The sequence below is a fragment of the Letharia lupina genome (genome assembly GCF_014066315.1).
Source record: "Letharia lupina isolate WasteWater1 chromosome Unknown contig_6, whole genome shotgun sequence".
Classification (NCBI taxonomy): domain Eukaryota; kingdom Fungi; phylum Ascomycota; class Lecanoromycetes; order Lecanorales; family Parmeliaceae; genus Letharia; species Letharia lupina.
Window position 1 is genome coordinate 1,440,094 of NW_023502975.1, and position 18,006 is coordinate 1,458,099.

The 18,006-nt window shown below is 39.0% G+C and overlaps 5 protein-coding genes across 5 annotated transcripts; 1 reads left to right on the forward strand and 4 right to left on the reverse strand.

Moving 5' to 3' along the window:
- Nucleotides 1–6,076: 6,076 nt before the first annotated feature.
- On the reverse strand, nucleotides 6,077–7,725 carry HO133_009239 (uncharacterized protein; the record flags this gene model as incomplete). Its single annotated transcript, XM_037300100.1, has 6 exons — nucleotides 6,077–6,436; nucleotides 6,592–6,821; nucleotides 6,874–7,085; nucleotides 7,233–7,299; nucleotides 7,351–7,455; nucleotides 7,509–7,725. The coding sequence occupies 6 exons, from the start codon at nucleotides 7,723–7,725 to the stop codon at nucleotides 6,077–6,079; spliced, it is 1,191 nt and encodes a 396-aa protein (XP_037154926.1).
- Nucleotides 7,726–9,084: 1,359 nt separating this feature from the next.
- Nucleotides 9,085–9,750, reverse strand: HO133_009240 (uncharacterized protein; the record flags this gene model as incomplete). The annotated part of the gene is made up of 3 exons (XM_037300101.1): nucleotides 9,085–9,163; nucleotides 9,218–9,297; nucleotides 9,358–9,750. The coding sequence occupies 3 exons, from the start codon at nucleotides 9,748–9,750 to the stop codon at nucleotides 9,085–9,087; spliced, it is 552 nt and encodes a 183-aa protein (XP_037154927.1).
- A 2,123-nt stretch (nucleotides 9,751–11,873) lies between these two features.
- Nucleotides 11,874–13,334, reverse strand: HO133_009241 (uncharacterized protein; the record flags this gene model as incomplete). The annotated part of the gene is made up of 4 exons (XM_037300102.1): nucleotides 11,874–12,293; nucleotides 12,421–12,644; nucleotides 12,698–12,794; nucleotides 13,185–13,334. The coding sequence occupies 4 exons, from the start codon at nucleotides 13,332–13,334 to the stop codon at nucleotides 11,874–11,876; spliced, it is 891 nt and encodes a 296-aa protein (XP_037154928.1).
- A 526-nt stretch (nucleotides 13,335–13,860) lies between these two features.
- Nucleotides 13,861–14,392, reverse strand: HO133_009242 (uncharacterized protein; the record flags this gene model as incomplete). Its single annotated transcript, XM_037300103.1, has 3 exons — nucleotides 13,861–14,109; nucleotides 14,165–14,284; nucleotides 14,342–14,392. 3 exons carry the CDS (start codon nucleotides 14,390–14,392, stop codon nucleotides 13,861–13,863), a joined length of 420 nt encoding a protein of 139 aa, XP_037154929.1.
- A 1,752-nt stretch (nucleotides 14,393–16,144) lies between these two features.
- On the forward strand, nucleotides 16,145–16,856 carry HO133_009243 (uncharacterized protein; the record flags this gene model as incomplete). Its single annotated transcript, XM_037300104.1, has 2 exons — nucleotides 16,145–16,282; nucleotides 16,638–16,856. 2 exons carry the CDS (start codon nucleotides 16,145–16,147, stop codon nucleotides 16,854–16,856), a joined length of 357 nt encoding a protein of 118 aa, XP_037154930.1.
- Between the last annotated feature and the right edge of the window lie 1,150 nt (nucleotides 16,857–18,006).

An 18,006-nucleotide genomic window follows, 5' to 3' on the forward strand; every position in this document is an offset into this window, starting at 1 on the left:
AAGACTTCTCTTAATTCTTCTATAGACTTCTCTTAAAAAATCTCTATTAAGATCTTTAATAATAATTCTTTATTAGATTTCTTATTATTAATATTATTTTATTTATTAAATTTATATAATATTATAATTAGAGAGATAATATTTTTTTTTATATTATTTAAAAATATAATAATAAAATATATAATATTCTTAATATTTTTATTAAGATTATTATTTTTAAAAATTATATAATATTAATAATAAATATAATTATTATTTTTATTTTTAAATAGATCTTTTACTTATCGAGTAAAATTATTAAATTTAATATTTTATTTTTCTAAATAATAAATAATATAAAAATTAAATTCGAAAAAAAACTCTATTTATCTTATTTAATAGAAATTAAATTATTTAAAAAATATAAAATATTATAAATTTTTATAATTTAAAATAATTTTAATAGAATTCTCGATAAGAGTATTAGCTAATTTAGAATATTATTTTTTAAAAACTTATATTATAATTATAAGTTTCTTATTATAAATATTATAATTATACTCTATAAAAGATATCTTTTTAAAAAAAAAATTATAAATTTAAATACTTTATCTTTATTTTCTTATAATAAAATAATTATAATTATAAAATTAAACGCGTTTATTTCTAATTAAGTCTTTTTATTTAAATTAAAATAAATAAATATAGAGATAATAGTAAAAGCTTTTTTAAGTATTTTAAAAGCGAGTTATTTAAGATATTTTTAAATTTATAAATAAATAAAATCTTTTTTTTATTAAATATAAATAAAATTTATTAGAAATATAATAATTTTAAAGTACTTTATAATAAACTTTCGATAGAAATTAGCGAATTTTAGAAATATTTATATATTTTTAATATATCTAAATTTCTTTTATTAAGTAATAATCTTAATTTTCTTTATATTTATTTTTACTTCTTTTATTATAATAATTAATTTTAGATATTTAATTTTAATAATATAAAAATTATATTTATTAATATTAAAATAGAGATTAACTTATTAAAATTTCTTTAATATCTTTTTTATATATTAAATATATTTATTTTTAATATTATTATAAATAAGAATATTATTTAAATAAATAATATAAAATATATCTAGATATTTATATAAGATATTATTAATAAATATTTAAAAAGTAATAAAGATATTATATAATTTAAAAGATATTATTATATATTCGAATAGACTATATCGAGTAAGAAATATAATTTTTTCTTTATAATTCTTTTTTATTCTAATTTCGTTAAAAGTAATTATAATATTAAATTTACTATATATTCTTATTATATATAATTTAATAAAAATCTTTTTAATTAATAAGAGAATATTTCGATTAAAAATAATAAGTATATTAAGAACTCTATAGTTTATATATAATTTAAATTCTTTATTAAGTTTTTTTATAATTAGAATAAATATTATATAGAGAGAAGTATTTAATCTAATATAATTTTTCTTTAATATTTTATTAATATATTTCTTTATAATTAATATTTAATTTCTAAAGAGTTTATAAACTTTTTTTAATAATAAAATAGCTTTTTTTTTAAGATATATTTTATAATTAATAAAGTAATAAGAGAAAAGTTTATTAATTTTAATTAAATTTTAAATATCTAATTATTTATAATATATTATAAAAATTTATTTTTATAATTATTTTATAATTAAGAATTTCTTTTTTAATTTATAAAAGAATTTTTTATAATCTTTTATTATAATAGTAATAATATTAATAATAAACTTCGCTTTTTTATTAATAAAGTTAAAAAATTATTTAAAATCTTAAAACTATATAATAATAATTTAATTTTTTAATTTTTTAATTATTTTAATAAAGATATAGATAAAAATCTTTATTATATTTTTTTTTAAATATAATCTTTACTATATAATTTAAATTCTTTTTTAAAAATTTATTATTACTCTAAATAATAATAGATTTATTATATAATAAATAGTTAAATATATAATAATCTAAATTAAATATAATAATTTTAAATTTAAAAAATATATAAAAATTATATTATTTTAATTATAATATCTCTAAAATAATATTAAATTATTTTAATAAGATAATTAAATATTAAAGTTCTTCTATATAATCTTTTAAAATAAATTTTATTAAGATTATATATATAATATTAAAAATAAAAATAAATTTATTATTAATTAATTATAATCTATAAAATTATATTAATATTATTTTAAATAATTTATTTATTTTAATAAAAAATATATTTATAAAGCTTAATATTAAAATTTTAATATTTAAAAAATAATTAATCTTAATCTATTTTATTAATATAATAATTTTTCTATAAAAGTTTAATTAATATTTATTTTATAAAGAGACTTTAATAGTAATAATATATATAAATAAAAAGATAAAAGCGAGTATTCTTTCTATTTTTAACTTTTTAATTCTTATATATAAGACTTTTAAATTTCTAATAACGATTTAATTAAAGATATTTAATTTTTTAATTCTTATAATAATTCGATAAGAATATTCTTCTTTATATTGACGGCTTTTAGAACTATATCGATTTATTCTTTTATTAATAAATCTATATTTTTATATAAAGTATTATTATCGCTAAAATAATATCTAATTTTTAAATATTTAAAATATCTATCTTCTTTTTAAATTCTATCTATTAATAATTTAGAATATTTATATTTTTATATATAAGAATTTTCGATAATAATATTATTATTTCTTTTAATAAAAAAAGAATTACGCTAATTATTTAAAAAAGTAAAATTTTTATAATTATTATTAATTTTATTAATTTCTTTCTTACTTTTTAAATTTAACGCGTTATTAATAACTTAAAGATTTATATTTAATATTTATAGAAAAATAATTAATTCTTAAAAAGTATTAAAAGATTATTTTAAAATTTAATATTTTAGATATATAGAGATTAATTATTTTAGATTAAATATTTTATAAATATTAATAAATTCTAAGAAAGTAATAGCTATAGAGAATTATATATAGAAATTCTTAAATAATTTCTTTTTATCTATTATTCTTATATTAAATTTAAAATTAAATATCTTAATATTTAATTTAATAATTTTATTATATATTTCGAATATATTATTTAATTTATTAATTATTTTTTAAATAATTTAGTATAAGTTTAAAATATCTTTATTTATTTTTATTTTAATAATATTATATATAATAGACTTATAATAGTTTTATATATAATCGATTTTTTTAAATTTAATAAAAAAGATTATAATACTTTATTTAAATTTCGCTTTAAGATATTAATATTAGCTATTTTACTTATCTTAATTATTAATATTATAAAAATTCGAGATATCGAAATATTATTTATTTAATTTTATATTCTTTATATAATTTATAATAAAGATATAATATAAATTTTAATAAAGATTATTAATAAAAATACTCGACTAATAAGATATAATCTTTATATCTTTTTTATTAAAGTTTTTTAAATTAATTAATATAGAAGATTATTACTTCTTTAACTATTACTCTTTATATTTTAAATCTTATTTAAATTTTTTATTTTCTTTAATAAATTTTATAATATTAATATAATATCTATTACGTAAATCTCGAAATCTATTATTAATTTCTTATTTATAAAATAATTAGCTATTACTATTATTTAGTTAAATAATAATTATTAATATTTTTATTTTAGCTTAAATAATATTATAATTAAATTCTTTATTTTATTATTAAAATATCTTAATATTATAATTAATAATTCGAAAGCTTTCTATTAATATTTTTAATTTATTATATTAAGTATTAGAAGTTTTAATAGTATTTTTTATAAAATTTTATAAATTAATAATAAAGATAAAGATTATAATTAACTCTTTTTCGATAATATTTATAAATTATATTTTAATATAATTTAAATTAAATTTAATAATATATCTTCTAATAATAAAACGCTTTCTCTTATATTATATAAATAATCTAGCTTTACTAATATTTAAGACTTTTTTATTAAAATTCTTAAATTCTTCTAAATAATATTATATTTATAATTTATTTATAATAATTTAACTTTAAATATTATTTAGATTTAAAATTAAGAAATTTATAGCTAGTATTAAATCGATAAAAATATAAAAAAAATTTAATCTAAGATCTATTTCTTTTAATATATTAAAGATATTTTTTTTTTAAATTCTTATTTAATCTAATTAGATTAATCTTTATATAAATAGAATTTTTTTTTTTAAATAATCTTTTAAATAATAAGCTTTTCTAATTATAACTACTAACTTCTTAATAATATACTCTTTTTTTAATTATATATTTAATATAATTAATAAATAAATCGCTATTACTTTAAAAGAAAGATAAATAATATTATATTAGAGATTTAATAATATATATAATAACTCTATATTATAGTATAAAGAGAATACTATCTATATAGAATTATTATAAATATAGGCTTTATAATAAGATAGAAAGGCCGAAAGGCCTTGATATGTTAAGCTTAATTAGGCCATAATATAAGTAAGGTCGTAAGGTCATTAGAACCGTGACAGCGCTTTCGGGAGATGAGGGAGATCAACTCCGACTAGCTAATCAGGTCGTGATACGGACGCTTGCAGTGCCAACCCACCTACGCCGCAGACCCCACGCAGGAGTCAAGCGTCCGTCCCCAGAGCTGGAAAAGCTACTGGATGAATGGCTTAGGTAGGCACGATGACAGGATCTAATATCGAATCCGGCGAATAAATTTCGAATTGAATATTGCAGATCCCCCCGTTCTAGAGCTTCGACCATTCGGGTTAGCAGTGCAGCCGCAGCCGCATCTGCACGAGGTGCAGCACCCGACGGGCCAATGACCGATATTGTCCACGATCTTAGCCATATCAAGATCGCTAAAGCCGGATCCGCTTCGAGGTTGTTACCGGAAGGTATGCGATCCTGTAGAGCATCGGTAATTGTTAGCATCAAGAGTCTGGACGAGGACTTCTTCTTTCAAAGCCCTCGGCGTTACGCACAGACCTTCAATCGAAGGTCAAATGCCGTTCTCTTTTTGATCAGATTGACGCTGATCTTCAATAATGTGCGGAAAACGTGGATTCGTAATGCATATCGAAGAAGAGAGGCGGATGCTCTGATTTCTTGGAACTGAAAAGAGATAATCGCATCAATCAGTGATCTTGCACGATTCGATCAATGAAATGCACCGAGACATAATCCTAAAGCCTTGCGAAATCGACATGAGCTTGAGAGCGTGGAAATCCACGACGAAAGTCTTTACCGCAATCTGTCGTTCCATGTTTAATCAAGATGTTTAAACTGGTGTGCCCTTGAAAGCCTGTCTCGGCTTTGAGGTATTGTTATATTCACCAGCGTCCCCTGCTGTTGAGACCAACGGGTTCCGAAGACGATCTGTATACATGAAGCACGGCTCGGCCGAGAGCTAGCGTTGAGATCCTAGGGAGGTAGTCCAGTAAAAGCATCCTATTAATCAGATGCAAAGTCAATGCAGGTAACCCTGTCCCAGCGGAAGTGGTATGGTAGCCCGCAATGTGCACATACTCCCGATATGCAGCTATTGTTTTTTGAACTTGCGATAAGCGACAGGAAGGTGAAAAGTTTTTACGCTCCCGTATGGCCCCCTTGACTCTGTGAATAAGCGGTACAGGAGGAAACATTATTCAGGCGCACATTAAGATGTGTCTGACGTACAAAGAGGTCCAGAAACTCGTTGTTGTAACTCTTTCCATGCTTTTCCATTCCAAAGACTATGCGCAATACCACTAGAACGCAAAGGTCAAGGAACGTGTATACCAATGAAAATAAAATATCCAAAATTAGTAGTCTTTCAAAATCAAAGCCGTCTTTAGTCCGTCCCGTTAAATGAAGGGTATATTTTCTCCAAATTTCTCCAAGCAAAGCAAGCACCATACCATGTACAACTGCCGGCTATGAGCACCGGCTAAGCGGAAAGTATGTTCGAAGAAGGCACGAAGAGTAGGAAAGCTAAAAGCAGCTCAAGGTGTTAAATTCTCCATGGCCATCTAATTGTTCGTGGCCACCAAGACGTTTGATGTGTTGCCTAGAAACACGACCAGCACAGCGGAGTATGCGGCAGTTGCAGCAAAAACTTCCTGTTTCTTTGCCTGCGTAAAGATTGAGCAAGAGGCGGAGAAGAGCAGGGTGAAGATGAAGATTGTGAGGATCTGGTAGATGCCCCTCCGCTCGACATCTGACATGCTGGTTGGTTGCAACTTGAAAAGCACGTATACGGGGACGAGCAGTAAAATCGCTGCTACCATCGTAACGATGGCGCGCAGGACGTTGTCGAGGCGGTCGAGAGAGACCAGGTGGAGTGCTTCGTCTCCAGTCTTAATTTCCTGCTCGTGAGTTTGGAAGAGCTTCTGTTCAGCAATGTTAGAGAGCCAGACGAGGTCCACAGAAATGCATGGAAGGCTTGAACCTGAACCATATATGGTCACAGGCAGAGGAAACGTGGCCACACCATACTGGGATGGCGTTGAACAGAAACACGACGCAGGCGATGTTGAGCACTCACTTTAGTAGCGGTCCTTGATATTGTGTTTAATGTGTTCTCCAGACAAGTATTCAGCCACCCTCGGTCGGCAGCACAACCTAGAGCAGCTAGGTCGGTTCCTTCACGAATCCAGTCAGCTTCGTTGCGGACTAGGCTTTCAGTATTGTGTATCAGATTATGCACGTTCCGCTGAGATCTGCGAGAAGGCCTTTTGATCGCCTGGATTTTCTGCGTTCGCAACAGCGCTTCATCTGCTATTGCATTAGTATGCGAATCCGGACCGGAAAGAAGCTGTGAGCGTGCCATATTCTCTAAGCTTGCCGTGCACACTGGCCATGATCTCCCTGCGTCTTGAGTCTGGGCGTCCATAGTCCAGTTGGCGCGAAACTAGCCGCTTCTGATCACCATCTCTGAAATCCCATTTATCAAATTCCTCCAACTCATGTTGGAGAGCAGCAAGTTCATCCTGAAGGTGTAGCAGAGCGTAATTGCGAAGCCATCCAAATTTCCTGTATCTGGATTACAATTTCGCGGTTAGTGATGCCTATTTGAGGGGGCAATATCGAGGCTTAAAACACGTTTGAAGAGAGAAAACTTCCAAGCTGTGTCTCAAGACTCAAGATCCGCGCGGAAAAGAAATTATGGAGTCCTAGAATACACACATTAAAAAGTCCGAGTCCAAATTCTCGATCGCAGCGACTTTTCCATAGCCTGAACAGTATTCATTGACTACAATCACAGTATAAGCCTGACGAACAACTAGAAGGGGAGAAGGCTTACGTGAATGTATGATCTGATCTACATCGCCCTTGACATGCCCCGGCAGATAGCTCTTGGACAGTTGAAACGTGTCTATAATGCGTGCGATCAAGCTTCTTCTCCATGCTGGCCCTCCTGTCAACTCCTTGACATCGTCTCAACCTTAGTGCGGTACATACCGTGGCTGCCATTGTCGTTCTCTAAGGAAGATTGGGAATCGAAGGGGTAGGGCAGATTTGAGACGCTATGACGTGGAGACTCTGTCGATGCCTCCTGGCTGTTTGGACTTGATGGGTTCTCGTAGACCTGGTCACGGCCTGCTTGCGCGTGATTTGTTGTAGAGGATTGCAAATCGCCGTCGCTCACATTCCAATTTGCTTGCCGTAATGCGGGCATAGATCGAGAGTCTATTTTCGTAGTTCCCGCGCACTTGGCGCAAACTTTGCAAGTGCCCGTTTGTGATTATTGAAAATTGTCACAGAGGATGAGTACTTTTTTTCTGGAACTTTTCTTGACTGGGCTGACGGCGTAGGTCTTGAATGGAGGCTGGTAAAATGGGTGTGACACGGTGGGCAAGGCATGCCTTCATTCACACCGATAAGGCCCCTGTGAGACGCCTCGGAATGGTACTTGGATCAAGGATGAAATCCCAGAGGGCGGCAACGGGTGAGACCAATTGTTGCGAAACGTTATGATCCGCAGCAAGTCTCTGTTATTTTATTTGGCATTCTCATGGATCGTGGGAAGAACGCACGCAAGGGCACCGGCTGACTGGTGGAATTTCCAAAACTCGGCCGTCGTGAGTGGGTGACTGCGTTAGAAGAATACGATCCAGCCCGCTCATGTTTCAGTACGCAGTCGGGCGTTTTGTCTAGCCAATCAAAACATGTTTGTCAGGGCGATCGCTAATCCCATACTCCTTCTCCTTGTTTCAATTTCGCTCAACCATGACTTCCGCGTCTAGATGACATGCATATGCAACAGTTGAACCCTATGAAACGACGCTTCCCGGGCGAATTACTAATTCATACCCCGAAAGTATGGATCCTTACCGAATCATACCCCTACACCAAATTCCACCCAAATATGAGGTATGATTCGATAAATTGTCGAAATGGCCTCAACCTACGAAGGAGATAATCCGCGATCTGACCTATCTGACCATAGAAATAAGGGGATTTCTTTAACCGCGTTTGATAGGAATGATTTCTAAGTACATCTTGCTCTGCGCTTTAAGGTTTATAGGGTTTACCCCCCCCCGAAGACGCTTCCGGGTACCTCTTACCCTAAAAGACTCAAACACTTAGGTTATCTTTAGCTTACGCTCTAGGGGTCTTCGGCCCGGAGCAGAAGTGTAAACACAGCCTAGGGGTATCTATACTTCACGCTACAAACAAAAACACCCCTACTTAGGCCTCTATAGGGGCCCTGAAGGAATACTTTCTAATAGACACCTATTGTATCTACAAGTAGGCCACTCAAGTAGACCACCATGGCAAGTACGAATCTTTACCAAATCATACCCCCAAGCAATGGCAAATTACCGAATCATACCCCATCTTTGGGTGTGAAATGGTGTAGGGGTATGATTCGGTAAGGATTCGTACTTTCGGGGTATGATTCGGTAATTCGCCCAACGCTTCCCCCTTTCCTTCACCCTCCTTTCATATTTTCAGAAAATATGATACGGTGATACAAGGAAAATACTACTGCCTCTTCTGAAGTCGCCAACATAACCACTCTCTCCAATCGAAGCTAGGCATACCATTCCCTCAGAGACTCTTCCTCGACCCAGCGAACAGTGATTCCACCCGGACGCGGCGCGTCCTTCAACCTGTACATCCACGTCCTTTTGGACTGACTCCAGTCGATGCAGCAGATCCAATACCGTTTGCCCGTGGGACGACCGCTGTCATCTCGCTCATTTTCGTCATAGACGGACTCGACATCCTCATACTTCTTTGGCGGCTGCGTCTAATCAGATTCGCTGTCCACAAGAGCGATTGGCTGTGAGCCTGGAGGACTTACCAGTGCACTTTCGCGTCGCTGGCTGTCCGCGGCACTGTGGACGCTCGGGGACTTGCTGATGGTCGATCTACCGGCACTTTTGATACTTGCAGCCTTGTTGATAGCCACTCTTCCGGCACTTTTGATACTTGCAGCCTTGTTGATAGCCACTCTTTCCCCACTCTGTCCATCTTTGAGCAGGTGAAGCGGAATAGCAGTTTTGGGCGACCCGGAGCTCGTTGACGTACCTGGTTCTTGTGGATCTTGTAAGAACAGGCCAGATACTTCGTAGAACGATTCATATCGTTTGGATCGACCTTTGATATGACTGCAGAGTGGTATGTGGGGGATCACAGCACGACTGAAGGGTTTCTTTGCATTTCTTGTCGGAGGGTCTTTAGGCCTTATAGACATTCGGTAGGCTCGAGTGCCCTTATCTCGCTGCCCGCGAGATTGGTGTGGCCAACCACATCTCCTCTGACTTGAGCCGCATTTTCACAGCCACACCCCGTCACGCAGAAGAGCCCAAACAATCCTGCCACGTCACAACGTTTCTTTGGGAAGGCTGAAGGTGGTTCCGAAGACATCTTAAAAGTAATTATTAGAGCCGAAATTGAGGCATCCAGGATCTCATGCATCCCGTGCATCAACTCATGTAGCGGTGAGTGTTTCTGCAGTATCGACGGCTACCCTGATGCCCAACCTGACCCTCTAGATGAAAGATATATGCGTAGGAAGTATGCAGCAGTCTCGCTACCCAGCACCCTCCAAAAGAAAATCACCCAGAGATCGAAAAATGATAGGTCGCAAGGCTCGACCGGGTAGAAGGCCTCTTGAAGCTGCAAAGCAATTTGCTGCTCCTCAGCGATTCATGCAATGGTCACCAGAAGTAGCCTTGAAAAGGTCCAGAAAATGGGGCGCTGCTCTTTTTTTCCCCCTTCGGGCCCAGACGAAGGGAAACGAGCAGCGCCGAACCACGTGTTTGACAGCATGCGTCCCTCGGCCTGATCGGGCTCGCAGCAAGTCCTGTGCAGGCAGCTTCACTCGCATGATCTGTATCTGCACGTCTCGCTAACGCATTCGCTGGGCATCATTTTATTGGATAATGTGTGCATTCAATGGTCTCATATCATGTAGAATAGTTATTCTATTGTCATGTTCTATGAAGTATGTAGGAAGGATTATGGTGTGAAGCCCACGCGAAGGCTATTTGCCACCATAAGGCTATTTGCCACCATGAGAAGTAGTCACAACACCTATTTGGAACTTAGTGGTGTAGACATGCTGGCCTCCTATTGGCTGATTCCAACACTCCCACACAGTCCAAATGGTGGGCTGGAAACACTATTAGTTCCAACACTCCCACACAGTCCGAATTTGGGCTGTTCCTCCTATCCACTCTTCTTGAGTCCAATTTGGTGTACAAATGTAGCAAATTTGTCATTTGTAAGGGCTTTGGTAAGTCCGTCCGCAGCCATATCGTTGGTGGGTACCCATTCGAATGTGACTGCTCCTGTTTCCACTTGGTCCCGTACGAAATGCCATTGGATGTCAATGTGCTTGGTGCGTGAGTGAAAGCGAGGGTCCTTGGTCAATGCAATGGCCCCCTGATTGTCTGCTTCCAACACATTTGTGATGGTTACGGTGCATGCATGCATGCTAGGGCTCCACCTGGTCTGGGTCTGCTATGCGAAGCTGTATGACTACAATCACATGCGTATCAAAAAAAAACCCCGCCCACTTCTATCAGCCTCGTGCTCAATGAGAGTATCCTGGATTGTTGCTTATCAAGTGGCGGGCATGAGCATTTAGAATACCCTACCGAGTTCCTCTTGGGTTTCGGCTATCAGTCATATTCCGATATCGGCGTAAGTAGTATGGAAGCCTTGTCTCGGATATCAGTCATATTCCGGACGTAAGTAGTATGGAAGCCTAATCTCGGATATCAGTCATATTTCGATATCGACGTAAGGAGTATGGAAGCCTTGTCTCAGCATTTAGCAGATCATCAATTGGATGTGAATTGGCAGTCCTCCTTGTCTTACCTCCGAGAACATGCCTTTTTATACTGGTAAAGCCTTACGGGTAAGAGACCATCAAGTGTGAATCCTTGTCTGGGTCTGTTTGGCTAGATCAGAGTCATGTCTACGACATAATGATCCCTTGTTCCATGCTATCCACTGTTCATTACCCAACAAATGTCTCGAGCTCCAGGAGGCATTGCTGTCAAAGATTGCCCGCCAACTTGTTTTCAATGCACCACGACGTAGACTGGCTTACATCGCTATTCCGAAGTCAAGTCTAGTCTTAGATTAAGCCACTTTTATAATCTACAAGACTCTCTCCAGTGTTTCGTGAAATTTCGAAGCCTGCAATGGCAGCGACGGTGCACTACCATCGAATCCTATCCGACGACCAACAGAAAGAGACGTAGAAAGGCGACTGGGCAACCATAGACCGCCCTGTAGACATAAATGGAAAGACCGAGCCAGGACATAGATGCATCAGGCCAGTGCGGTATGTTCGCGCACGCATGCTTATCGTGCACTGCTAGGCGTAGTTCCCCCATACGAGGTATTGCTCAAGAAAACCACCAATACTGCGCTATAAGCCGCGGTGGCAGTGAAGACCTCTTGCTTTCTGGCCTTAGTGAAAAGCGAACAGCAAGTCGAGAACGCGAGTGTGAAGAGAAACACAACCAGAATCTGAAGTCGGCTTCTGCTTTTAGCTTTGCTGGGGTCCTCTGTCTGGAGTTCAAAGAGTATAAGGACGGGAAAGAGGAGCAGGGAGGCGGCGAGGACCGTCAGGATGGCACGAAGGAGGAAGTCAAGTCGCCCAGGAGATACGAGGTCCACGGTCTTAGAACCTGTCTTAGTGTTCTGTTCCGGGGTGCGGAAAATTGCCTGAACCACGTTGTTAGCTTTGGGGTTGCGGTAGGCACCAATATCCTGAACATGCTAGGGAAGAGGAATCATCAAGGCAAACTCGAAATATATCCGCCGAGTGCACGATTTATATGAATGGGGAGACTTGTAACGAGGCAAGATTGAAATTTTCGTTGGCGGGTGAAGTTGCGGTACTTACCAGCAATGCGTTTCTCGAAATCTTGTTCAGTGTCCCCTCGAGGAACACGTTGAACCAGCCATGCTCAGTGTCGGACGATAAGGCTGCCAGGTCATCATATTGACATATCCACTTGTGCTCTGCCCAAGCAATGTTGTGGGTAATCTGTCCGTACAATGCGTTCTGATGGGTTTCCGTTGGCCTTCTGATTGCCTGAACTCGCTGTATGTGGAACATGAGCTCGTCTGCAGAGAGATCAGTACAAAAAGGACCCGATGTGTAGAGTGCGCAAAATCACCGTATTCCTTGAGCTTTTCTTTGATCTTGTTCAACAGTGTCTGGCGCTCCGAATCGGAACCGCCCATGCGGTTTGACTTTATTGCCTTAGGGTCACCCTTCGAGGATTGCCATTAGTCAACTTGCTCGAGATCCCATTCTAATTTCTCAAGATCATCCTGAAGATGCAGCAATAGACGGGTGTGAAGCCATCCAAATTTGCGGCATATCAAAAAGGCAGGATCGCAGTCCTCAAAGGCAGCAAGTTGCGGATAGCCAACCGGGTACTCATCCACTGAAGCTTTCGGTCAGTGTCAGCTTGCGTCCCGTTGGTTCTGTACTTACAAGTTCGGATCCTTGGAGGCACCTTGTACTTATAAGTAAGTCCCGGTGGCAGCTGACTTGAAAGTCCAAATGCTTGCTTCGCTCGACTGCAAAGGTCACCTTTTTGAGCTTCGTGGGAAAGGCAGATTCAGTAACGAGTCATAAGATGTAGAGTGAGTTCCCACCTTGGTTGCTAGACTTCTCTGCGTCAAACTCATCTGATACCAGCAGGTTTGATGAGCTTCCGCGTGATGGGCTAGTTGACGTGGTTGACGGCGGGTGTCGTAGGCGCGGCGCGGCTTCCCGGGGCGAGCTTCGTAGGACTTCAATTCCATTCTTTTGTGTCATTATGAGCAGAGGAGAATAAGATGTTTTTGTTGTCAGGCTGTCTGATGAGATTATTTACCATGATGCGAATTGCGAAATAAGGTAAGTATCATGAGCCAGGCTTGAACAAGAGGTACGGGGCAGGCCGTCACACACACCACGGGAGGCTAAGCAAGGGCTGTTCATGATGCAATCGAAGTCAGCCCCGTCTCGCTGCTTTGCGCTTTGTGCCGCCATTCTATCCCAAGTGCGCGATCCTGCAGAGTTGGGAATCTACAGACGCCAATCGCCCACCTCCTTTATGCCCCAACCCTAGTCAGCATTGGCGTTTGGCCCTCGGACCATGCTCTGATTTGATTCTGGAAAGTAACGTAAGCTGCATGGCTTCAACGCAGAGAGCAGATAAGTACATGAGGTCTATCCAACCAGAGACTTGGAACCGAGTCTGACGGGTCCAAGCGCATAGCGCTTCATCATTCTGCTTGTTTGTCCTTTTCTCGGGAACAAGTGCGCTGATCGCTCACTCAATGGATCCTAATCCTTAACCCAGTCAAGACATTCTTCGTCAATCCAATTATCTTCTCCACCCACATAGAGCTCGTCTTCTTCCAGCTGGTCATCGTCTTCTTGTGGTGATCTATCTTTCAATCGATACTGCACTTGCCCATTGTCCAATCTCTGTTTGCAGCATACCCAGTATCTGGTATGAGTCAATTTGCCTGTGCCATCCCGCCGCTCAGTGTTGTTGATGACCACATTTCCTTCGTTGTACATTCCAAAAGACTGTTGCGAGGCTAGTATTCAGCTTTCACCTTTGATTGGGCAAGAAACGTCATACTACATCATTCCATGGCTCCTCAGGTACAGCCGCATTTGAACAGCTCTTCGTACCAGGTACAAACTGGCTGGTCGAAGACGAGGCTGCCTTGCTTGCACTTGCAAAACTAGGTTGTCTAGCCTGTATAACTCAATATTCAACCTTGGGAGCAGATACAGGCAGAAGACAGCGGCATACCTTTTTCGGGACGGTACTGGGCAACCGTTGGCCGTGCTTTGAGTCAGACATTACGCGGAAAACCTCGAGGGATCCGGGAATAACAATTCAGGTGGCATCACCGGAAGCTTTTATAGAACTTCCAACGGCCGGGCGAGGATTTGCGCTTGTACCAAGTTAATTTCCAGCCCTGCCATGCTGCCCGCCCATCCGTGATCAGGCCGCAATTATGCTGCGTGAAACCGCATGCACAGTTTTTTTCAGTTGCCACTTCGGCGCATTTAGGATAATATTTCTCAAATGCTTTTGTATTGATGCCAAGGCACCCACACAAGATCCACCACCCTTTTGCTTCTTTTTAGCACGACGGGGGGTGCGCAGCGGTGAAAGACCTTCAGCAAGTCAGTAACCACTAATAATTGGATGCCCGACACCGCAATTAGCTCCTCACTATCGCATCAGTGAAGTTTCAACCATACCGGCGGCATCGAATTTGCCGGAGATAGGTGTTCCACCTGTTCAACAGGAGCTTGCACCATGCGAACCGTCAGCCTTGTTTCGCTTGGGGACGAAAATCGATCAACGGCTGATTCAAGTCAGCGACTGGGCTCCAATGCATTAATATGCGAGATTCCGCTACCGCAAAAGGTAGGACAGGTTTCGATGAACACCGCGACGATTCCCGAAAAGGCTCCGGGCCCGGCCCCTTCCCCCCCTTTGCAAGTCATTGCAAGCCAACTCTATTCGCTTGGCCCTGCCTCCCGGTCGCAGCTGTGAACATTTAAGCGCTGCTTCTGTAAGGGTCGGAAATTGCCTGCAAACCTTTCAGCTCTTATCAGTGTCTCTGAACCCTTCAAAGTGGCTGCTGCCATCGTTCGACTGTCGTTTCCCAAAACGGTGCAATCATGTCAGCTTGCTAAGCCTTCGCTACGGCACCGCCTGAATATGTTCATTCGCCTCCTGAAACCGCAAGACTGGCATAGGAAAGAAGTACCCTGGCGACGTGAGGCATCCAGAAATTTGTCACACAGCTGCTGTATATGCAGTTTTCCGCGTGGCAAGTTGCTGAATCATGCTGCAAATTGAAGGTCTTGCCTTCTCCTGGGAAATGAATTCACAGCCCATTCTTATGTGTCGCCGAAAATTGATATTCCAACAAGGCTGTGTGCAGGCCACTACAGCACATCTCCCGAGAGCAATTCCGAACAGAGGCATGTGCTCTGTTCTTGGAGAAATTTCTAACGGTATTCTTGTCAATGTCCCAAAACCCTTTCCCACAAATCTCTCTGTCATCAAGGCATTTATACGCATGCACGCAAACAGCCTGAATCTCGCCCCATCCTCCAATTTTGTTAGCCTCCACAGGCATGATCGGTACAAGCGCGGCAGTCCATAGGTCGAGCATCTCCTCAAGCGTTCCAACCTCCATCATCCTTCTACAGAACGATTTTGCTCTTCCTGCAAAACGTCCTTATCAAGAGGTCGCGGGTCTGAATCACCGGAGGTCATTGCTCAGGAGTTTCAGCCAAGGGAGCCTAAAAATAGCCGCATCTTAGGGGCCTTTAGGCTCTAAAGTAATCAGCAACTGCCAAGCTGCCAACTCGCAACCCCAGCCAAACCTCTAAAACGGCGTTTAGGCTTGCGACGCGCCCCGGATGCCCCGGATGTCTGATAGTGCGCACATTGGCGCTGGCGCGACGAATGACCACAAACATCGTCTTCGTCCATCCGGGGCCCGAGGTTTTAGGTCTCTGTCTCAAAGTCTTGTCAGGCTCTTGAGCAGGTTTCCTTCTGGAGGAGTTGAGCAGACCTACGGGCCCCGTCATGGCGAACGCAGTGAGCGTAATTCTGTGCTCTTGGGCACTCTTGAGCTGCGTCGACGCCCTCGTCAACACCAATTTTACCGGCACGCATAAGACCTCTGCAGTAATATTCGACAATGAATTCTCCCTCATTGTTTGCGTATACCTAACAGTGTATGTACAAAAAGCCAAGGTCCTCGGGCCAATGACTCCAAAATGACTCCGAAACGGAACTGAGAAGTCCAAGGGCACCTGCTCGCAGCTCAAATGAATGCAAACCTATACTCAGCTCATCTGCCATCTTCATGTGACTTTTTAGCCCGAGATTTCTGTCTCACCTCCAACGAGTTACAAACCAGAAAGGGTTCAATTTCAGCTTCATCACCTTTTCGAGAATCCATTTTTAAGATGTAGCAACCTCCTCATCTCCATGTCGAGGCTTTGAGAATCGAAGGTCAAGCCGAGCTATCGCAAAAACAATAAGACATACGAAAACAGCTGTGCGGTGATCTGAGATCGTGAGCGTGGAGGACTTGGAACGGGTAGCATTGGAAGATGATGGAAAGGATGGATTCGAGGAGGGGCCCGACGAGGATGAAAGGGCTGATGAAAAGGGAGAGGGTGATGAGGATGAGATAATGAGTGGCGGGAATGGTAGCGTGGAGTTGATTGCTGACAACGAGTATGAAAACAACGAAAAGAGTGTAGGCGATGCGGCGGTGGACGAGGGTTAGTGACGTCGATAAGGTGAGTAGAACGAAGAAAAAGTGCTCCGTGAATTCTTTATCTGGACGTTGAATCGAAATCCCTCGATGTTAATGAAAAGAAAAGGCCATAATGTCCACAATGACTTTCCCGGCCCGCCTTCTCTACTACCGCACCTTTGTTCTCCATCTCTTCTCCCGCGATCACCTATATAGTGTCTCTGCCCAATTGGTCGGACGTCTTACGCCAGCTTGGACAAAAGGCTGCAAGCATGGAAGATGGGAAATCGGAGAAGACGACTAGCGACGTAGGGACCAGGACCATTGTCAGTTGCGACAGATGGCAGGACGGACTGCGGCCTCGGGTGAACGTTGACGGCGCTGATAAACTTCGAATTCTGAATTACGATGTAGGTTTTGCCAAGGTCGACGTTTTTACGGTTTGACGGGCTGACAGGTTGAAGCGTTTTCATGACTGAACCGTTGTGGGAGTTTAAGGCTGGCGGCGCTCAAAACCTCAAATAGGCTTAGCTTCTGTTTACGGTGGTCAATTTTGCCAAGACAATTCGACCTTGTCGGTGTTCAACGACGAGTAGGCTTAGCTCAAGGTCTATTCCACAGGAATTGCTGTCATCCCCTAATCCAGGGTTCTATAGACGGAAAAATTTCTTCCGCTGGTGTAAGAACCCGCAGGAGGTGTCGAGGCTGGTTATACGACATCCCATTCGACAACGAGCTATTAGTTTCATTGATGCTACTCCAGCTGTTGTGGAAGCAAGTAGGGTGGATCCAGGGGCGAAAGATTATGATAAGAGTTTTTGAATGGGTACGAGTGAGAGCATCGGTCATGAAATTTAAGCAATCGATCGTAAGAAGCACACCCTCTCTTAAGCGCGAGCCTATGGAGGTTAGAGGCATTTAGTCCGTAATAGGTTCGATTCCTCTTGGCGCTGGTACAATGGTTTTGCGGTGTTTCTTATTTTCTTGACGGGGACAGCCCTCCTGACGTTGATGTATAAACACCATATCCGGATCAGTGCCACAGTGGATAAGCATTCTTCATCGATTTTCGTGCTATCGATCACATTTTCCGTTCTATTGAGAAAGGTCTTGCACTCATCTGCATCATTCATGGCTCTGATGTCACGGTTCCAATGACCTTACTTGTGTTATGGCCCAA